Source organism: Gossypium hirsutum, chromosome A10 (genome assembly GCF_007990345.1).
Source record: "Gossypium hirsutum isolate 1008001.06 chromosome A10, Gossypium_hirsutum_v2.1, whole genome shotgun sequence".
NCBI lineage: Eukaryota > Viridiplantae > Streptophyta > Magnoliopsida > Malvales > Malvaceae > Gossypium > Gossypium hirsutum.
Window position 1 is genome coordinate 86,403,035 of NC_053433.1, and position 20,172 is coordinate 86,423,206.

At 31.6% G+C, this 20,172-nt stretch overlaps 1 protein-coding gene across 1 annotated transcript; it reads left to right on the plus strand.

The window, feature by feature from the left end:
- Window positions 1–14,453: 14,453 nt before the first annotated feature.
- Window positions 14,454–19,303, plus strand: LOC107896750 (uncharacterized). Its single transcript, XM_016822014.2, has 9 exons — window positions 14,454–14,732; window positions 14,821–14,883; window positions 14,962–15,017; window positions 15,452–15,545; window positions 15,664–15,724; window positions 16,175–16,256; window positions 17,280–17,335; window positions 18,752–18,815; window positions 18,955–19,303. The coding sequence occupies exons 1-9, from the start codon at window positions 14,622–14,624 to the stop codon at window positions 19,016–19,018; spliced, it is 651 nt and encodes a 216-aa protein (XP_016677503.1). The 5' UTR covers window positions 14,454–14,621; the 3' UTR covers window positions 19,019–19,303.
- Window positions 19,304–20,172: the final 869 nt, after the last annotated feature.

Sequence of the window (20,172 nt, forward strand, 5' to 3'; positions counted from 1 at the left end):
AGTTTATTTTCATATGGATTGAACAAAATAGGTATATGAATTATATTTTATGAGATATTTGAATTTTTGTGAAATAGGGCCAGAGTGATTTCTGGATCCCCTGTTCTGACTTTAAAAATTTATCATAAATTGTAAAAATATAATTAGAAGTCATTCTTTATATGTACAGATTCCTTATTGAGTCTAGTTTTAAGAGAAACAAACTTCATAGTCATTGAAATTCTTTACAGAGAGATATCTGATTCGTAATACACAGAGGTCAGAGTAGTCGAACCCTGAAACAGGGGAGACTTTAACTAATAAACTGTACTAATTGGCCTAACCAAAAATTCTATAAAAAGATTAGTAGATAGATATATTAGTCTAGTTTCAGTAAAAATTTATGGAATTGGATTTCGAGTTTTGGAACTCGAGATATGATTTTTAAAGCGACTGTGATGCAGTTAGCCAGCTTGTCTGGAAATTTTAAAATGAATTGTATGAGCTGTTTAAGTAATGAATTAAGTTCGTTAACACCTTGTGTTCGACTCTGAAAACGGTCTCGGGTACGGGGCATTACATTTAGTGGTATCAGAGCAGGTTTAGTCGATTCTCAGACTAACCGAGCATGTGTAAAAGTTTAGCTATACATGCCACTGATTTGTGATAGTGTGATGTATTCTGACGCGTATGAGTACCGTCTTATTTAGACAGGGTACTCTCCAACCGAGCTGTGCCGACCATGTTCAATGTTATGTGAAGGTATTTGAGTAAAATTATGATTATGATAAGTCTCGGTTCAGAAAAGTATGAATAAAGGTTTATGATACATATGTGATAAATATTCATATTTGCTTAATGCTCATATGATGTAGTGTATGTGGCTTACTTGATAAGATGAACGGAATAAATAGAAAGTAGTAGAGGTATGAATAAAGGTCATAATATTATGATACGAGTGAAAATGTCTTTGTCTTGATTTGGACGTCGAATGTTGACAAATGTTAATGATATATAATTTTTATGAGATAAAGGATTATAATGAAATGAACTTATCTATGTTAAATTGTTGGACTGAATTATATGATTGTAATGATATGTACATGATGATGCACAAAATGAAAGTTGTGATTGTGATGCAAATATCTATGTTTGTTTGGCCTTATATGATGTCATGAGCATGAATTAATTTAATTAAATGAATGGATAAGTAAAGCTATCTAGAAAACATAGAATGTATGCATAAGTATATTGTCTAAATGGGACAATAGGAAAATTTGTGTAAGCCAACATGAATGTTGCATTGCCTGAATGAATGACATGATTTTGATGATGTTGCTATGATGATGGAAGTTGTGTCATATGTGTATGTATAAGAAAGTCGAGTCAGAGGTCCTACAACCCCTCCCCCTTACCGAAGTGGTACTTATAATGGAATTTCATGAGATTTGTATTGAATAAGTTTCCGGTTGAGAACCCAAAGAGTACAGTGATAGAATAATTATAAGTATGATTAGAGATTGAAAATGAGCTGATAAGTAAAGTCAGAGCCAGTAAAGTATCGGATTGACGTAAAGATTATTGGAGTTATGCACTGTCCCAGTTAGAAAAGGAATTCTCCTTGGTAAACCGAATTACTCAGGTGCAAGGTTGAGAAAAGTGTAAATCGAAATTTATTTAGAATTGGCCTTCTTTAGTGAATGGTTTAATATGAAATTTGTGATCGAAGAACTAGTTGGGGAAATGATATTTGAAATGTGAACTATCTGAGTGTGACATTTATGACTGGACAGATTTAGCAGTCTCTTTTGAGATGTTCTATGTGTTTACCCATTCTCAGAAATATTTCTATGGCTATTGATCTTCTGAGGAAATTCTTGTTATATGAGAATGTCTTCTAATTCTGGTGTTGGATGAAAGCATTGGTAGTCTGACTGGTTTATAATTTATATTGCTCTATTTCATCGGGTATTCTATTTCATTTCGTCTGATAAGAATTGATGAGAGAATACGTAAGATATTATGTTTCTGTTTCTTCTACTTGATGCTTCATCTGATATATATGTATGGGAAGATATATTGTTCTTGTTATATTTGATTCCAGTGGGATTAAATGATGTTTTCTTTTGGACTTTCTTTCTTTGAAGAATTATCGAGGTATTCTGTATTTTCTCTATGAGTTTGGTTTTCGATTCTTCGGCATAGTATCATATCTTGGGTTTCTTTATCCTGGATCTCTTTATTCTGGATTTCTTTATTCTGGGTTTCTCTATCTTGGATTTCTTTATTCGGTTTTCTTATTATCTTTGTTCCATAATTTGTCAATTAAGACTCATGTTCGAAGTGCGTTCTTCAGCTCGTGATAATCATGTCAAATATGACTATACTTCTAATTTGATCTTGGTACTGTGGTGATTTTAGTATTGGGATTTTTTCTAATTTCTGTGTAAGGATTTGACATCAGTAAAGGCATAGGTGATAAAAGCGCGAGTTTCAGTCAGTATGGTAAATTATTTATTTGAAAGATTTCATGTGACAATTATGTCAGGATTATTTTTCCCAAGTCTGATAATAGAATTTCATTTTGTACGGATAAAAGAGTAAATAGTTTGAACGAGAAGTGTATATTTATTAGAAAAGAGTTGGATATTAGTTTAAGTCACTACGAATGATAAGGTTTCCATCTTGTGAAAGCTGAAAAGTTTATTACATGTTGACAGAGTTCGAATAGATGAGAATATTGGTAACCAAAGCGTCTGAACTAGACTAGTCTACATTGAGTAAAGACTTCCTGACTTTCAGTAATGTATTGTTGTATGAATTGTGATGTGTTTCAAGACAGTGAGGTAATGTGATAGTTTAGAGCATCTGATGTTACATAAAATCTGAGTTGTTAAAGGGGTTAAAGCCGAGCATTGGGATCTATCAAAATTATCCTTGTCAGTGTTGATATTGGGATGGAAATGAGAAGGATTATTCTTGAGGCCATATCAGAATCATTTCTATGGCGGAAAGAGGAAAATGTGATGTATCCTATTATTAAATGTTTGGCGAGATCTATAAATCATATCTGTATTGAATGAATTCCTACTCATCAGATTCATGGAATTTCAGGTCTCTTTGATTGTTGGATTTCTTGGAATTCTGGTCTCCATTAAATCAAGTTGAGATCCGGGTTTTATGTCATGATATCATGGGAAACTGAGAAGGGTTGAAAGTTTAAGAATAGTTGAGAGTTGAGACTGTAAGCTTTTAGATCATATGAGAAATTGAAGAGATGCATTGGAGGTACAGCCTAAGTGAAAGTTCTTCGGTACCGAATATGAGATTAAAAGTGAAGACCACTTTTCTGGTAAGATTTTCGGGGACGAAAATCCCTAAAGGGGGGGGAGAGTTGTAATATCCTGATTTTGGGCCTAGTCGGAATAGTGGTTTCGTGACCACAAAATCTAAGATAGAAATAATTATTTTATGATTATTTTAAGGTCTATGATATGATTGCATGATTGTGTGAAAATTTCGTGAAGAAATTTTATGCATAAAGTGCTTAAATTGAAATTAGGGACTAAATCGAATAATTTACAAAACTTGCATTCTAGAAGTTTCTAGTATGAAATTGTTTTGAAATATTAATTAGAAGGTCTTAAATAGGAATTTTACGAATTTCTAAGACTATGGACAAAAATTGGATATGGATGGAATTTTTGAAAAGTTTAGTAGTAAGGGCATTTTGGTCATTTAGGGGTAAAATGAATTAAAATACAAAATTAAAAGCCAATTTTGCTCATCTTCAACCCCATGGCCGAATATAGCAAGGAGAAACCATGGCTAGGGTTTTTCAAGCTTCCAAGCTCGATTAGCAAGGAAAACTGAAATTCGGGCTAAAATGGGGAAAATACCAAGTTGTGGACGAAATGGTAAAAGTAGCCATTTTCGCATACAAGGTAAGTTCATATGTAAATGTTGGTAACATAGTTATTATTTTAAATGTTTTTATGTTATTTAAATGATATGATAATTATTATGAAATATTATACTCGTGATAATTGTTTGATAATATGTCAAATTGTGTGATATACTTGGAAAATGTGAAATACTACCGAGTATCGGTATCGGCACTCCGTAGAAGATGGTTGAGACACATGATTGGGAAAAAGGTCCTGTCGAACCTTAGGAATGGATTAGAATACAAGTGACATGTCACTAGGATGTTTGGGCATCCGAACTCGTTGAGTTGAGTCGAGTTCACTTATGATGCGAGCGTCCGAACTCGTTGAGTTAAGTCCGAGTTCACTTATGGATGCGAACGCTCGAGCTCGTTGAGTTGAGTCCGAGTTCACTTATGGGCGGGTTACATGGTAGCTTGGCTACATATGTGGCACTTATGTGAAAACTTTCCATGTATCCAAATTATATTCCGATGTGTTCAACGGGTAAAATTCTACTCAAATGGAGGAATACTCGAGATGAAAGGGACGTATTGGTAAGTGTTGTGAAATGAATACTTTGAACAGGTATGTACTTAACCCTCGGGTTGAAAACTCGATATAACAACAATATGGTAAGATGATAAATGAAAATGTGATATGAATGTCTTGGTGATGATTATGTAAATGATGTTTTATGTTTGCTTATATGGTTAAGTTACTTGCTATTTGCATGTGAACTTATTAAGCATTTATGCTTACTCCCTCCTTTTCATTCATTGTAGTTTTGACAAGCCAACTCGGAAATCGGGAACGGTTAGAGGCTCGCTCACACTATCCGTATACCATCTTGGCATAATGGCTTATATATGTTGAGTATGGCATGTATAGCATTATAATCATTTTGTATATATAGTCTTATGATATGGTTATTGAGTGGTATGGAAATGCTTGGTAATGATTAGCCATTGGAATGGCTAATCATGATCATATTTGGTGTTATGTATGTCAAATTGCTAGCTAATCCATGGAAACCATAAAATAGGTAAAATTTACCATAAAATAGATTCTCACAGCAGCAGTGATGTAAATTTGAAAAATCACTAAAAATAGTATAAATGGAATTAAATGATGAGTTTATTATTAAATTGAAGCTTAATGAGTCTATTTTCATATGGATTGAACAAAATAGGTATATGAATTATATTTTATGAGATATTTGAATTTTTGTGAAATAGGGTCAGAGTGATTTCTGGATCCCCTGTTCTGACTTTAAAAATTTATCATAAATTGTAAAAATATAATTAGAAGTCATTCTTTATTTGTACAGATTCCTTATTGAGTCTAGTTTTAAGAGAAACAAACTTCATAGTCATTGAAATTCTTTACAGAGAGATATCTGATTCGTAATACACAGAGGTCAGAGTAGTCGAACCCTGAAACAGGGGAGACTTTAACTAATAAACTGTACTAATTGGCCTGACCAAAAATTCTATAAAAAAAATAGTAGATAGATATATGAGTCTAGTTTCAGTAAAAATTTACGGAATTGGATTTTGAGTTTCGGAACTCGAGATATGATTTTTAAAGCGACTGTGATGCAGTTAGCCAGCTTGTCTGGAAATTTTAAAATGAATTGTATGAGCTGTTTAAGTAAAGAATTAAGTCCGTTAACACCTCGTGTTCGACTCCGGCAACGGTCTCGGGTACGGGGCATTACAATTATTGGTTCCAGTAATGGAAAATAAAAACGATTAAGTATAGACTGGATTGGGTAGTTTTGCATAGTTTAAAGGTTGAGAATCTATCGTAGGTGAATAATTAGATAAACAAAATCAATGTTAGGTGAAAAGATTGAGTAAAGACCGAGATATTTAGAATTTAAGTTTGCTATGTTGAAGGTTTCAGTTACTTGATAACTTAGCTTAGACTTATGTTTTTAATTGCTTGAGGTGAGTTATTAGTTGATTGTTGGTTATATTGCTATTGTGATTTATTGTGTTGAAACTTCGGATTCTTTAGGACCTTTTACTAGCAAAAGAAAGGATAGTTGAAGCTTTTGGTGTCTAGGTGAAAGTATTTAGTGAGTGTTTGGAATCGATGCTTGTAGACATGATTCATTGCGTCAATTGGGAATTCAGAAGTAACTTAAGCCTCTACCCTAAATTCTGAGTGTAAGCTTTCTTATACTCATGATTTTTTATGTGAAAATATGTTGTGAAATTATGGATCAAAATGTTATATTGTGATATGTGTAATAAGCTTATGATGACTATTGTGAAAGAGTTGTTTGTGGGCATGTTATACGTGCCATGTGACAGTGAATATGTTGTGATAATAATGTGATTATGCAGTGAAAAGTACAGCAAACAGTAAGTAATATGTATGTTTAATAAAAAATATTTTGGCCTTGTGAACCTTGAGATTATTGGATATAGTTGACATGCCATAAGATTGTGAGTACTCATTGTATGTAGTGCATTTTTGGGCATTAAGCCCCTGCGATAGGTTGGAGAGATAAGGGAATGTGAGTTAAGCTCCATTCAATGGGATATGTTTAGTGTGTTAGAGAGTGTTAGCTTTATGTTTCATTTTTTGGGATATGTTCGACTTTATGAGTCTTTTGGTGTGTTGGAGATCTGTGTATCTGATGAGTGGTGATAGAGCCCATTTTGATGTTTCATAGCTCAAGTGCCAAATTATCTATAAATATATTTATGAGGATTGTGGTGTATGCTTAAATGTTATGTGATTATTATGTAACGAAATCAATAGATAATGCATGGACAAATAACACGACACTAAAGTTGAAATATTATAATTGTGCTCTATGGTTGCTTGATATTTGCATGATGATGTGTTTACATGATAGTTTTTCTTAACATTCACTGAGCTTGTAAAGCTCACCCACTCCTTTTTAAACCATTGCAGATTAGTTGTGTTCCGGTGTAAGTGGTTTGGTTCCAAGGGAGTGATCTAAGCGAGAGTTTTATATTATTTCGCAGGTGTTTAATTAGTTGTTATGTTTTGGGAAAGCAATGTGGTAAACTTATTGCTGATTTTTACCATGGTATTTAGGTTGTTTAGATGTCTTTATTGCTTTAATTATTTTGACACATTGAACTTGGTATTTAGTTGTTGTTCGAACATTTTTGTGACGTTTGAATTGCCATTTCGGATGTCTTGGTGTTTATATGATGATTTAATAGATGCATGTTGAATAGTACTATGTCGAAATGGACTATATGTTGTATTCGTGTAGTCTAGAGTAGAGGTATCGATATTCGAGTTTCAAAAATGATATCTCTGTGATATTTTGATGTGCAGGAAGTCAATATTATAATTTGATATCAATGCTATATCACGAGTATCGATTTTCGGGGTAAAATAATTGATACTTTAATAAGGGTATCGATAATTTTTGAGATTTTGATTATTAAACGAGAAGCAAAATGCTGATTTGGTATCAATTTTTCAATCGGTATCTATACCCTTTAAGAGAAATATCGGTACCACTGTTATAGTATCGATACCTACATACTCATTTAGGAATTTTTGCAAAGTGGTCCAAAAGCATGTATAATTGTTAATATTAGTTCCATTGAAGTATGCTGAGCATGTTTTAATGTTGATTGATGTGTGTTGGAATTATGATTTGCGTGAGTGCTTATTAAAAAGAATGATTTATTAATAACATGACAAATTACTATGAGTTCGATGTGTGGAGGTGGTGTGACATCCTATGTAACACCCATAACCCGTATTCATCGCCAGATTAAGATTACGGAGTATTACCATACAATCGAAAGCATTTAAATGATATCTCAAACATTAATATAAACATATCATATATCAATCATACATACACATTCTGCCCCTAAATCGAGCCTCCAGGGCTCAAGAAATACCTTAGAAATGATTCAAGACTAAATTAAAGACATTTGAAAAGTCCAAGAAAAAGTTAGAAAATTTTGAATATAAGGGTCACACAGCTAAAACACACACCCGTATCCCAGGCCCTGTAACCTTCGAATTAGGGACATACGGCTGTGTCCCAGCTTGTGTACTCACCTGTGAAGCTTTCTAAGTAAGGTCACACGGCCGTGTCACACGACCATGTGTCAAGCCATGTAACTCTCGAAATAGCCCCATGCGACCCCCACACACCCGTGTTCCAAGCCATGTGCAAGGACGTGTAACTCACTGACTTGTATACGAAGAAATTCTCAGATGACACACAACTATGTCGTCAGGCCGTGTACCACACACGGCTGAGGTACACGCTCGTGTCTCAGGCCGTGTGGACCCAAAATGAACCTTAAACAACAAGTTTACCATTTCAATCTTACTTCTAAGTTAAGTAAACCATTTTCCAACCAAAAGACCTATATAAAGTGACCAAAATCAAGCAAAAAACATTCTAAATCATCCATCTAACATTCAATCAATATGCCACTCGTAGGCACCTCAAACACATACAAATAATGCTTTCTTAAACATGCCAAAAACCTACCATAAATTCAAGCATCATATCTCATTCCATACTAAGTTTATAAACACAACACAGTTGAAACATTCTTACTTTAAAACTTTGCACCAAAATGCTTTATACATCTACTAAATAAAAGTGTTCCAAAAAGACCTATCTAGTCTTGCAACATAAGTCCAATGCCATTCATTAACAACAAGCATAAACATACCAACTTTTAACATTTACATATTTACCAAAATATCATAATACCAAGGGCCTCTCCTAATACATGCCACTTTAATCAACTACAAGTACCAAAATGACTACCGAGATGATGATGATATTCTGTGAGCTTCCGAGTCAATCCAATCAAAGCAATGATTCCAAAAGTCCTATGAAAACAGATCAAACAAATAAGCACAACAGAGCTTAATAAGTTCGATAAATAAACTAATTTGCTATCAACTACCAAATTTCCAAAGGATGTTAACTTTTAATATACTAGCAATAAGCCTACTAGGCACTAAGCTTGAATAATACCGACACTAAGCCTACTAGGCATAAAACCTGAATAACACTGGCACTAAGCCTACTAGGCAAAAAGCCTGAATAACGCCGGCACTAAGCCTGTTAGGCTCAAAGCCCGAATAACACCGACACTAAGCCTGCTAGGCACAAAGCTTGAATAACAATATAATTCAACATTTAAACATCATTACATAATATACTTTAAAGATTTAATCACTAAAAAGGTATTTAATTCAACTACAAATAAACATAAAACAAACTTACAGGACTAGATTGTAGTAATTGCAAAGCACATGAACTACTCTGAAATCTTTCCTTTTCCACGATCGTCAACCCCTTCATGATCTAAAACAATAGTTTCATTCAATTGAGTACTTTTAAACATCAATTTAATCCATAATTCATTTTATGCAAAATTACCATTTTGCCTCGAACATTTTAACTTTTCACAATTTAGTCCTTAATCTCATAGATTGAAATCTAAGCATTTTTAACCACTCATTCAAGCTAACGAAAATTTATTAGGGACTTATATCAACCCAAATAAACCATTATTTCGTAAATTTAATATGAATTTTTCCATTTTTACAAATCGATCCCTAAATGCAAGTTTCATAAAAAATCACTTTACAAAACTTGTTTATTTATCAACAAAGATTCATAATCTAACATTAAAAATCAAGAATCATTCAAGAACATTCATTGCATAACCCTCAATCTTTAACATTTTTACAAATTAATCCCTAAGCTAGCTAGATTAAGTTACAACGATCTTAAAAACATAAAAATAATAAAAAAACAGGGCTTGGAAACTCACCATGCAACTAAACAAAGCTTGATCGAACCAAACATTCATCCATGGTGTTCTTTCTCTTCCAAATAGGCTTTTAGGTGAAAAAATAAAGATGATACACCTTATTTCTTTTCTTTTGATTTTAGTTTAATTACCTAATTACCATATTAACCTTTAAGAACTAATAAATTTGCAATAATACCATGCCATGCACATCCACTAACCTTATGAATGGTATAGTTACCATTAAAGTCCATTAACTTCCATTTCCATAGTCATTTAGCCCTTTAACTATTAGAACTCAACTTTTACAGTTTTTACAATTTAGTCTTTTTTACTTAATTAATCATGCAAACATAAAAATTTCTTAATGAAGTTTTAATATGACCATAATAAAATTCTCTAGAAACCATTTAAATAATAAAATAAAACTTTACTGATCAAATTTGTGGTCTCGAAACTACTATTTTGATTTTACTGAAAACGGGCTGTTCCATCTTGATATTAGGGCTCGATGACCGGGCCGATTATAGGGTGTTACAGTACTACATTAGTGGAAAGGATTTATTGATTTCAATGTATGAAGACATGATTTAAACCTTATGATTGTTGGTTAAAATTAATTAAGGGAAACGAAAATTAATTGGGAATAACTAAGTGCATATTTATTAGGAAAAAACATTGAGTTCATAATTTTGAATAATGCTTTAATTCTCGAGAAAATCTGAATAGATCACCTTCATGGTGTACTCGGAATGGATCACCTTTGTGGCGTACTCTGAATGGGTTGCCTTAGTAGCTAATTTGTATGATTGCATGTATGGTGTGCTTTGTTAGGCCTATGTGGTGAGAACTGTCAAAAATGTCCGGTATGATTTGAATTTGAATGTCTGTCTCTATGGTAAGTAGGACTAAGTTCTTTTGGTTCTATAATAAGTATGGTTAAGATGAGGTATTGATATGTTCTAGGTTAAAAGCGAATAAGTCTTAAGGGTTTCCATGAAAAAGATGTGTAATTGTATATTAAGAAGGGTATTTGTTATGATGATCTGTAAATATGGAAAGTGAGGGGTATTGTATCTTCTTATGAAATTATTCTAAATTTGAGTTAGTGTTATCTTGAGTTATAGGATTTTGATATAATATGATATGGAATTCATTTGAATGGTCTAAGTAATACTCTTCACCACGAGTATGTGTAGTGTTGAACCAGGATATGTCTGAAGATGAAATTGATAGTATCTAGTTCTACATATGTATTCACCAAACATTTATGTATCCGCTCGTGATAAATGTCAATGAACAACTGTTTGAAATAAGAGTTGTGTTAAGGCATGGTTGTTGCAAATGGACTCGGATGATATGTCTGCAAAGGATTTATTATGTGATGAGAGATGTATAGAAGGTTTGGGAAAGATTCCTCAGTTAACTAGATAATGAAGATTGAATATGACAAGAGCATGATAACTGGCGGATAGGAATATGATATAATTGTATTGGTATTCGTCGAAATAAATGATGTAGAATACTGGTTGACACAATAGTTCTTCTAAGATTGCAAGGTATCCATCAAGGTATTGTCTTGAGAAGCTCACTAAGTACTCATGTACTTACAAGATTTGTTATTTCTTTTTAGGGACTTGAAATGAGACTTCGCCTGAAGGGACAACGACAAGATTACGCCAAGTTGGTGGCGGAGTGGGCTATTATGCATACAGTGGATATATGGCGTAGTCTTGGAACATGCTTTTCGAGTTTGTATTAAATAAACTTCCATTTTTTAGATAGTTGTACCTAGCTTGATGTAACAACTTATTTTAAGATACTTCCTTTATTTTCAGATAGTAAGTTTTTCAATTAACATGTTAAATAAAATAATTAGAGAAATGAGAAATTGTAAACTGTATTATTAAAATGTTAACTTTACCATGTGGTAACACCTGAAATCTGGACTCAACGAATCGAGTCGGGTTTGGGGCGTTACGAAATTGCTGTTGTTTATTCCATGTTACACTTTCATTTATTTTAAGCATAGTCAATAATTTTATTTAGGGTAATTAGATAACTCAACTTTTTTTTAATTATTTTTCTCACAAACTTGCCATTTAATAAATTTCATAGTATTTGCCTTAGTTAAACATCTCCTGTGGAGACGATCCTCTTAATTCAATACATTATTACTTGTTGACGATTGTGTATACTTACACATCATTTGATAATCACACAACAATTATCAATCATTTATGCAAATTGTTTATTAATAATTTTAACAAAAATCTCAATATCTAAAAGTATGTCAGTTAAAACCTAATTATAAAATAACATATTTATAATTTTTTTTAATTTTAAAGTATGCAACTTAATAAATTAGTCCATTAAATATCATATTATAAAACTTTAAAGTATAATTACTATTTAAATTATAAAAAAATGGTATGTAATCAATAATTTATTTCTATGCTATCATTTATTACTATTATATCATCTTTTCACAAAGTTTTGGTTACTATTATTTAACATCTATTATCATTTATTGGTAACTTATTATATGATTCACCATATATTATTTTTTATTGTTATTTATCTTTTAATTATGAAAGTTACCATATATTGTGAATAAATTATAAAGTTAAATTTATTTATCATTAAATTTTAGTCATTTGAGCCGTTAATTTTCGTTAATGGTGTAACGATAAACTGACGTAACACGTTAAATCATCATTTCAAAGAAAAAATTTAGGTTAAATTATACAATTAATCTCTATATTTTTTCGTTTTAAGCAATTTATTTTTTTCTTTTATCTTGTTTAACTTTTTTTTTTCCTTTATTTTCTTTGTGACATTGATCTGTCTCATTCTTATAGGTATGGCTGCCAAATTCCTTGCAGTTACTGCGAGCCATTTGCCCTCTTCGGTTGGATATTCCCCTTCCTTCAACCCGACCATTATTCGGTATGCTTGCTTGTACATACTGAGCACTGCACCGTCATCTGTGTTATCCTTGTGAATACTAGCTATTACAATCAGTCTTCGGACAATGAGAGCCACATCCTGGTAGTTTGGAAAGGGGGAAGAAAGAAAGCCTGAGTGGCACTCACTGAGGGCAAAGGTTGCTACTTCAGCATTGAACCTCGGACCTTGCGAGGCATTCAGGCCAAGTTGGAGAAGATATTGAGGACTGCAGGTCTTTGTGCCAGCAAAGTTCTTCACAGCATGATGTTGGGACTCTAAATTATTCAGTCTTCCATGCATATCATAGGCATTGAGCATGTATATAAAAATGGATATCATCTTCAATGTTCCCCACTGATAGTGAAGTAAGATTCTGCATGCATGCATCCAATTGAAGAATTATATGGAAAAATAGCTTCAAGAGAAGAAATATATTAGAAATATAGTTGCTGTTGCTCAAGCATTTGCAATGCGAAAAAATAGAGGGAGAAGCAGAAAAGAATGAAAAAAAAAGTTAAAAGAACATAAAAGAAAAAAAAAGTTAAATTACTCAAAACTAAAAAAATATGAATCAATTGTATAATTTAATCTAAAATTTTTGTTTGAAATAATGATTTAATGTGCCACGTCAACTTACCGTTACACTGTTAATGACAATTAACAACTCAATGACTAAAATGTTATAGCACGTTAATGTAAATGATTAAAACGTAACATTTCAAATATAAATGACTAAAATATAACTTGAAACAAATAAACATAACTATTTTGATAGTTTACGCATTTTATAATGATTTATTCATAAGAAAAAAGTAATAGAAGTTGCAAGGATGAGTCAAGTAGGATTTCCTATTACAATATATTGTTATTTAACTTATATATAATAAATTTATTACAAAAATTTCGTAAACATCTTATAATTTCATCTAAAACTTTTCTATTGTCTTAAATGAATTGTTTACATAAGATACCTTTTTTTGCCCACATTGGATTTTATGTATTTATATCATACTTACTTATATTAAGTTTTTTATTAAGTTAATATCATATTAATTTAGTTGTGAAATTATTAAATTACTCTTTTATATATAAATTAAGATACATTTTTACAAGAGTGTTTTTATTTTTATATATGACAAATAAATAAAAAATTATCCTAATGAGATTTGAACTCAATACAACATACTTAATGAATATTTACTTTACTATTGTAACCGAAATATCAATTAATTTTATATAAAATTTTAATAAATATATTTGATACATAAATTTTTAGGCATATCATGAATATATCATAAAATCTAGTAATGATTTAAAACTTATATATATATATATATTGAAATTTTGGTTTTTCTTTTTAGATAATTCATTAAAATAATATTGTAAAAACTTTCTTTATAAATTAAATAATATAAAATTTTTCCTTGGATACATATAAGCTAACAATTAATTTCGTCAGAAAATTACACCTTTAACATTATGATGTTATGTTAATAACTATTTTGTAAATATTTAGAAAAACGTAGGATGATGGATATGCAAATATAGAAAGTAGTTTTGAAAGGTGAATTGAGTGTGTATGTTTTTGAAAGGTGATTTTATATTGCTTATAAAACAAACTTTCATGTAATGTTAAAAAAAAAATATTCATATAAAAAGCTAAAGGCATGAAATATTGACGACATTTGTTACTTTTTTTAATTATAAATTTTTGGTCAGTTTTTCACTTTCTAAATCATTTTATTTTTAAAAAAAATAACACATGTTTTATTATGTATGAACATTATTTTTGGACCGAATCGAGGAAAGTATAACTGCTGGCCCGTATTCCGTAACAGGCTCAGGCCCCTGGCCTGGGTGGACTCCATCGAAGCAAAAGTTAGAAATGAATAAAAAAAGAAACAAGTGTTGAGTAATTCGGAATTCTCTCGGCGGTGAGAAGAAACGCGGCTGACGAGAACATTGCAGAATAATGGCGTCGCTGTGTCTTTTAGTTTTCCTGTTACTTTGTCTTCCTTTTATTTCCGTTGCTTACAGGCCAGGGGACATAGTTCCGATGAGCAAGATGGGTCAATACCATTCCGTCAGTTGTCTTTTCTTTTCCTTTCTTTTTTTTAAAAATTTTTTAATCTAATTTTGAAGTTAAGATCTCTGAATTTGATTAATTTTAGTCTAGAACTGTTTGGCATGACGTGATCGGGAAACATTGCCCAATTTTTGCCGTTAATCGGGAGGTATTTTTCTTCTTTTTCAATCTTCCCCATTTCTGTTTCTTTTTTGAAATTTTCATTTATATATAAATTAATTTGCAGGTGTTAATTCCTATAGCAAAGCCGACTGGTTACACGGGAGCTGATCCATATAAAATGTAAGACTTTATTCAAATTTATGATTTTCTTAATACAACCTCTTTTTTTTTTTGGCATTAGTTGCAAATGCTAGGGTTTCATAGCTAAACGAAGAGAAAACTGAAACTATCGAATTTAATTACTCAGATTCATGAATGAAATGTTTTTGAGTCCAAAAATGTATTTTCATTCAGCTTTTTTTCGAGTAAGCGTTTTTCATACTCCGAATAATGAGTCTGAGATTCAGACCTGAGCTTTAACTTCTGGGCTCATTTTCTGGTATATTCTTATCCTTTGCTTTCCACTCCTAATTTTTTCTCATAAACTAAGGCCAATAGTTTTTCTTAGCAACTATCTTTTGCTTCTGTATAAAATGTTTTTATAGTTCATAAGTTCAATATTTTTAGAAATTATTATAGTAATCCATGTTTTACAATGTTTGACTCACGTCTAGATCATTCCAAGTTGGGAAGGAGAAGTTTCTTGTTCCTTGGCTTTTTCTTATAAATCGTAAAAGTTCTGAAGTTCCAATGATTGACATGCATTTGGTAAGATATTTTTGTAGCTTTTACCCCTTTCCTTTTGGAAATCGTAACTTCTTGACTGATACATGTCTAGTTATTTTGCTTGATTTGACTGAGTTCTTGTGGTTTCTTTGTCGTTCAGAGGTACTCAGGTGGTGATTTGCACGGTGTCACTGCTAAAATTGTAGATATGCCTCATCACTGTATGTAGTCTTATCTATATGTTTCAGTGTGGTACTAGTTTGCTAACAAATAGAGAAACATGTGAGAGTGTATTAGGAAATTATAATAGTCTACGAATAATTTTCCCAACTAATCCCATAATAAATGTGAAAAAAAAAGAAAATTAAATTGATGAATCAAAATAAGCAATGCCATTTTAGAAAAATTAATTATTAATTGATAGCTTGCAGCAAAGTTGTGGTCAAATTTGTTTTTGGATCAGGAGAGATGTGAGAGTTATTGCTTTTGTAAATAGATTCACAGCTTTGTTGTGTTGTGCATCATTTGTGCATCTGTGAAATTGTATGCAGAGATTTCTTCATATTCATTATTTTCAGAGTAGCACATCCAGTACTTCAAAGAGATCATAACTATTCATTTATTTATTTTCCGGTGGGTGACTGGGAATTGATTATGTTTGTCTTCTACAGATGTTGAAATTCATCCAAATATTCGTAAACAATTCTGGGATCCTCAACATTGGCCAAAACATGTGCTTGTCAGATACACCTGGTCAGTTTGTTTGTTGTTGAAATCTCTCTTCCACACACGCATTGTTTGTCTAGTTCTGAATTTAGTCTGCCTTCAAGTTCTCAGAAGCGTAGGAGAATGTACTTTGAAACCTATATTTTCATTTAAAGCAAAGGAGACTAGGGTGAGCAAAACTCGATTCGATTCAAAAAAATATTCAAATTTCGAGTTAATCGAATCGAGTTATTCGATTTTTTCTAGTTAAATCGAATAAGTAATTCATGTTTTAAGTTCGAGTCAAGTTGAATTATACAATTCGAATAATTTAAATAACAGATTGGTGTGAATACCCCTTTGGTCCCTGTCAATTTTGAAAATTAGTAAATTGGTTCCTCTCAACAAAAATTACAAAAAAAAAAATTCAAAATAATTTTTAAAAATTCAAAATATTTATAAAAATTCTAAAATTTATATTTTTTGAAAAATTATAAAGTTTTGAAAAAAATTCTAAATAATATATAAAGAAAGTTAAAAATTTAAAAATTTTTTAGATAATAATTTTGGAACCTAAAGAAGTTAATTAATGATTCAAGTTTAGTTTTCAAATATATATGGTTTCAAATTTATATTCTCTAATATGGAATTAGTTACATTGTAGCAAGATTTTAATTTGACTTGTTTAATTTTTTAACTAGAACAATTTCACTTGATTCAATTTGACTCGATTTGAATTTTATTTCCCTCAACTTGATTCGAAAAAATTTCGAATCAAGTTAGGATGATAAACTACTACTCATCAACTCAATTAATTCGAAATTTTTTCACTCGATTTGATCAAATGCTCACCCCTAAAGGAGATTGTATCTGTGTTGTATCTTAAGTGCTTAATAATACCTAGTTTTTAACCTCTGTAAACATGAGAATTTTGATCGACTCAACTGGAACTTTTAAACGCAGGAACCAATAGTTATTTTAACTTTAATTATACTTTTTTGTAATATAAATGCACGTAAGCTTCCATCATTTGTTACAAATTGTGATATGGTTGTGATGGTCATATGACAGGGAGGAACAATCAGAGATAGATGTGACATCTGGATTTTACGTTCTGTTTGGATCAGGTAAAAAGTCAACACTATATATGTCAGTGGATCTATTTATTATGCTCTGCACTACTTTGTACATTTTGGTTTCCGAAACAGAAAACCATTTAGAATACTAACGTTCCAAATGCTATTTGTTTTAACTTTTTTCTTGATCTTCCTCCTCATTCTCATAGTCTTAGTCTTCATAGCTATCAGAAGCACTCGTCATTTGTATGTTGCAACATATGTTTCCATTTGCTAAGTTCTTTGCCGTATTTGTTTTATGAATGCATGTGTGGAAAATTTTTCCCCTTATAGAAAAGTGCATATCAATGTTGTAAACAGAACAAGCTGCACTCTAGGTGCAAGATTGCTTGTATTGCCTCAGGTGCAAGGCACAAAACAATGCTCACCTGAGTGAAGTAAGGTGCAAGAGATATATATGTTTCCCTGTATCTATGTGTATATTATTACATATAAAATAAACGTAGGATATTTAATTATGATAATAAACTATAGCAATTGTTTTTGTTGGCCAATAAGCATGATTTCTTTACCTTCTCATGTATGCTTTGGGTACTCAAACTATTGAGAAGCAGAGTGTTTGATTCTATCCTGTTTCCTACTACTAATTCTAATCCCCGTAACTCTAAACTTTGGTTGTAGACTGAGTCACTTATTTACATTTTAGACAATGAACGGCAGACTAGTTTCCTATGTTGTGTTCGGGTTTGGGTTGTCTGTGAAAATGTGAATGCCAATTGGCTTATGAGGGATGTGTGACGTGTTGTTTTCTTCTTGTATTCTCTTTCGTTCATTGGATTTAATTGCTGTCCCTCTCTTTAATATCTGTTCTGGGGGAGATTGTATCTTCCAAATAAATTTGTCTTTGGGAGTTTGGACTTTGGTGATAATATAGTTAAGATTTTATCATATTGTTTTCCATTTATTACAATAGTTATTTAAAATATAATGTCATATTTCTCTGTCAACACTTTCAATCTATAAATATAATATATCATCAATATATGGTAATCTTCTCATTTGGACATTTTTGTAGGCACATTAATGAAAAAAGTTAACAACTAAAGAAATTAAAGAGAACTTTAATCATGCGGGCTTTTGTTTTTTTTTTTTCTAAATTTATTTAATTTCAATTGCCTTGTTAAAGCATGCCTAGACGTACCAATCAAATGTGCCTAGGTGCATACCTTGACAACATTGGTCTATATTAGTCTTGGATGCACGTACGCACCCTGTGGAAGCCGATATTATCATGATCCTAATAGCAGTGCATCACTTAATCCTCGAAGAATGTCACCTTGCTGAGGGGAAACCTATGATAGCCATCCTTTATGTGAAACCATGCACAGATTTGATAGCAAATGCCTGATTAATTTGAGAGATCTATTTACACTGTGGCTGCTAATTTTCATGTTTGTGCGGGAACAGGTCTAATGCTATCATTTATTCTCTCAATCTATATCTTGCAGTCATCAAGGGACAAATTAGCAAGGTAACATTTTATACCATATGTCATTTTTTTCTTCCTTCTACTAAAATTAATAGATTCCACCTGAAATGGTATGGTGCTTACTTTAATACAAATGTCTGTGTCTCTTGTTTCTACTGAATGTTGCTTTTGAATTTTCCAGGTTCGTAATGGAGACTGTTGCGGAAAGCAGTGCACCTGGAGTTGGAGTTGCAAAGGTCGAGTGATTCCTTCAGTTTCGAGAAATGAACAAAAATGTGGTGGTTAAGTGATGTGTATTATGGCAAGGATGTTGGAACCCCACGAATTGAGATAGTTAAAAAAGAAAAGAAAAGAAAAAAGAAGAAATTGCAGAAATAACTTTTTTGATTGAGTCATTGAACAAATCTTAAATGTTGGAAAGTAATATAACTGAAAGAGTCGATCCAAGGTTTGATGATTATGGTGTGTATCAGTATGATTGTCAAAGACCATGTGATCGAATTATTTCATCTATGGATGGCTTTTATCCACATTATTATCAGGTCTACTTTGAAAAAGAAAAGAACTAGCTTATTAGGTAATGAGTTGTCATACCCAAGAGGAGCCAGCCCAGGAGATGCTCCGTGTTCTGGATTTAAAAGCATAACTCAAAAGATTACTAGATAATGAAAAATATTTCATCCACTTATTAATTTAGCATGTTTTAAAATCTTTATGAACTATAATAAAATTTTAGATGTTTGAATGCGGTATAAAAATGTATAGAGCATAGTCTGTCATAGTTTCTTGTATAAATTCAAAATGCAAATGAGTAATGTATCTTTGGCAATAGATGGTTCTTCACATAATATTAGAGATTATTTTTAGCATTTGATGTTTTTCTTAATTCGCCATTCAACACAACCTTGCACCATGCGGCCGTATAACTGTTTTTGGAAGTGTAACCAAGTTGCCTCTAAAACCAACTACTAGCTCACAATTCCTTCCATACAACTAAAGGATTGTATAAATTATTGAGTAACCAATAAGTAATGAGTGTAATGGTAAGGTAGATTGTACTTTCATAAAGAAATATTAAGTTTAAATCTTGGAGATGATATTAATTATGAACTTCAAAAGGATTATTTTTCATGAATTGTGAAACGGATATGAATGATATATTAATAAAAAATAAAAAATAAATATTAACTAAAAAAACCCTCTTAAAAGAAAAGATGCATAAAGCTAAGTTGACATGAAAGAATTATACAACAATTGAATATTTAATTATATAAGAAACTGAAGTTCTACATATCTGCATGGATGATTGTTTGATAGCCAAAATACCCTTCTTCAAGTACCGAAAGGCCACCCAGAAAAAAGAAAAAAAGAAAAAAAGAGAAAGGCCTAGTCATGTGAA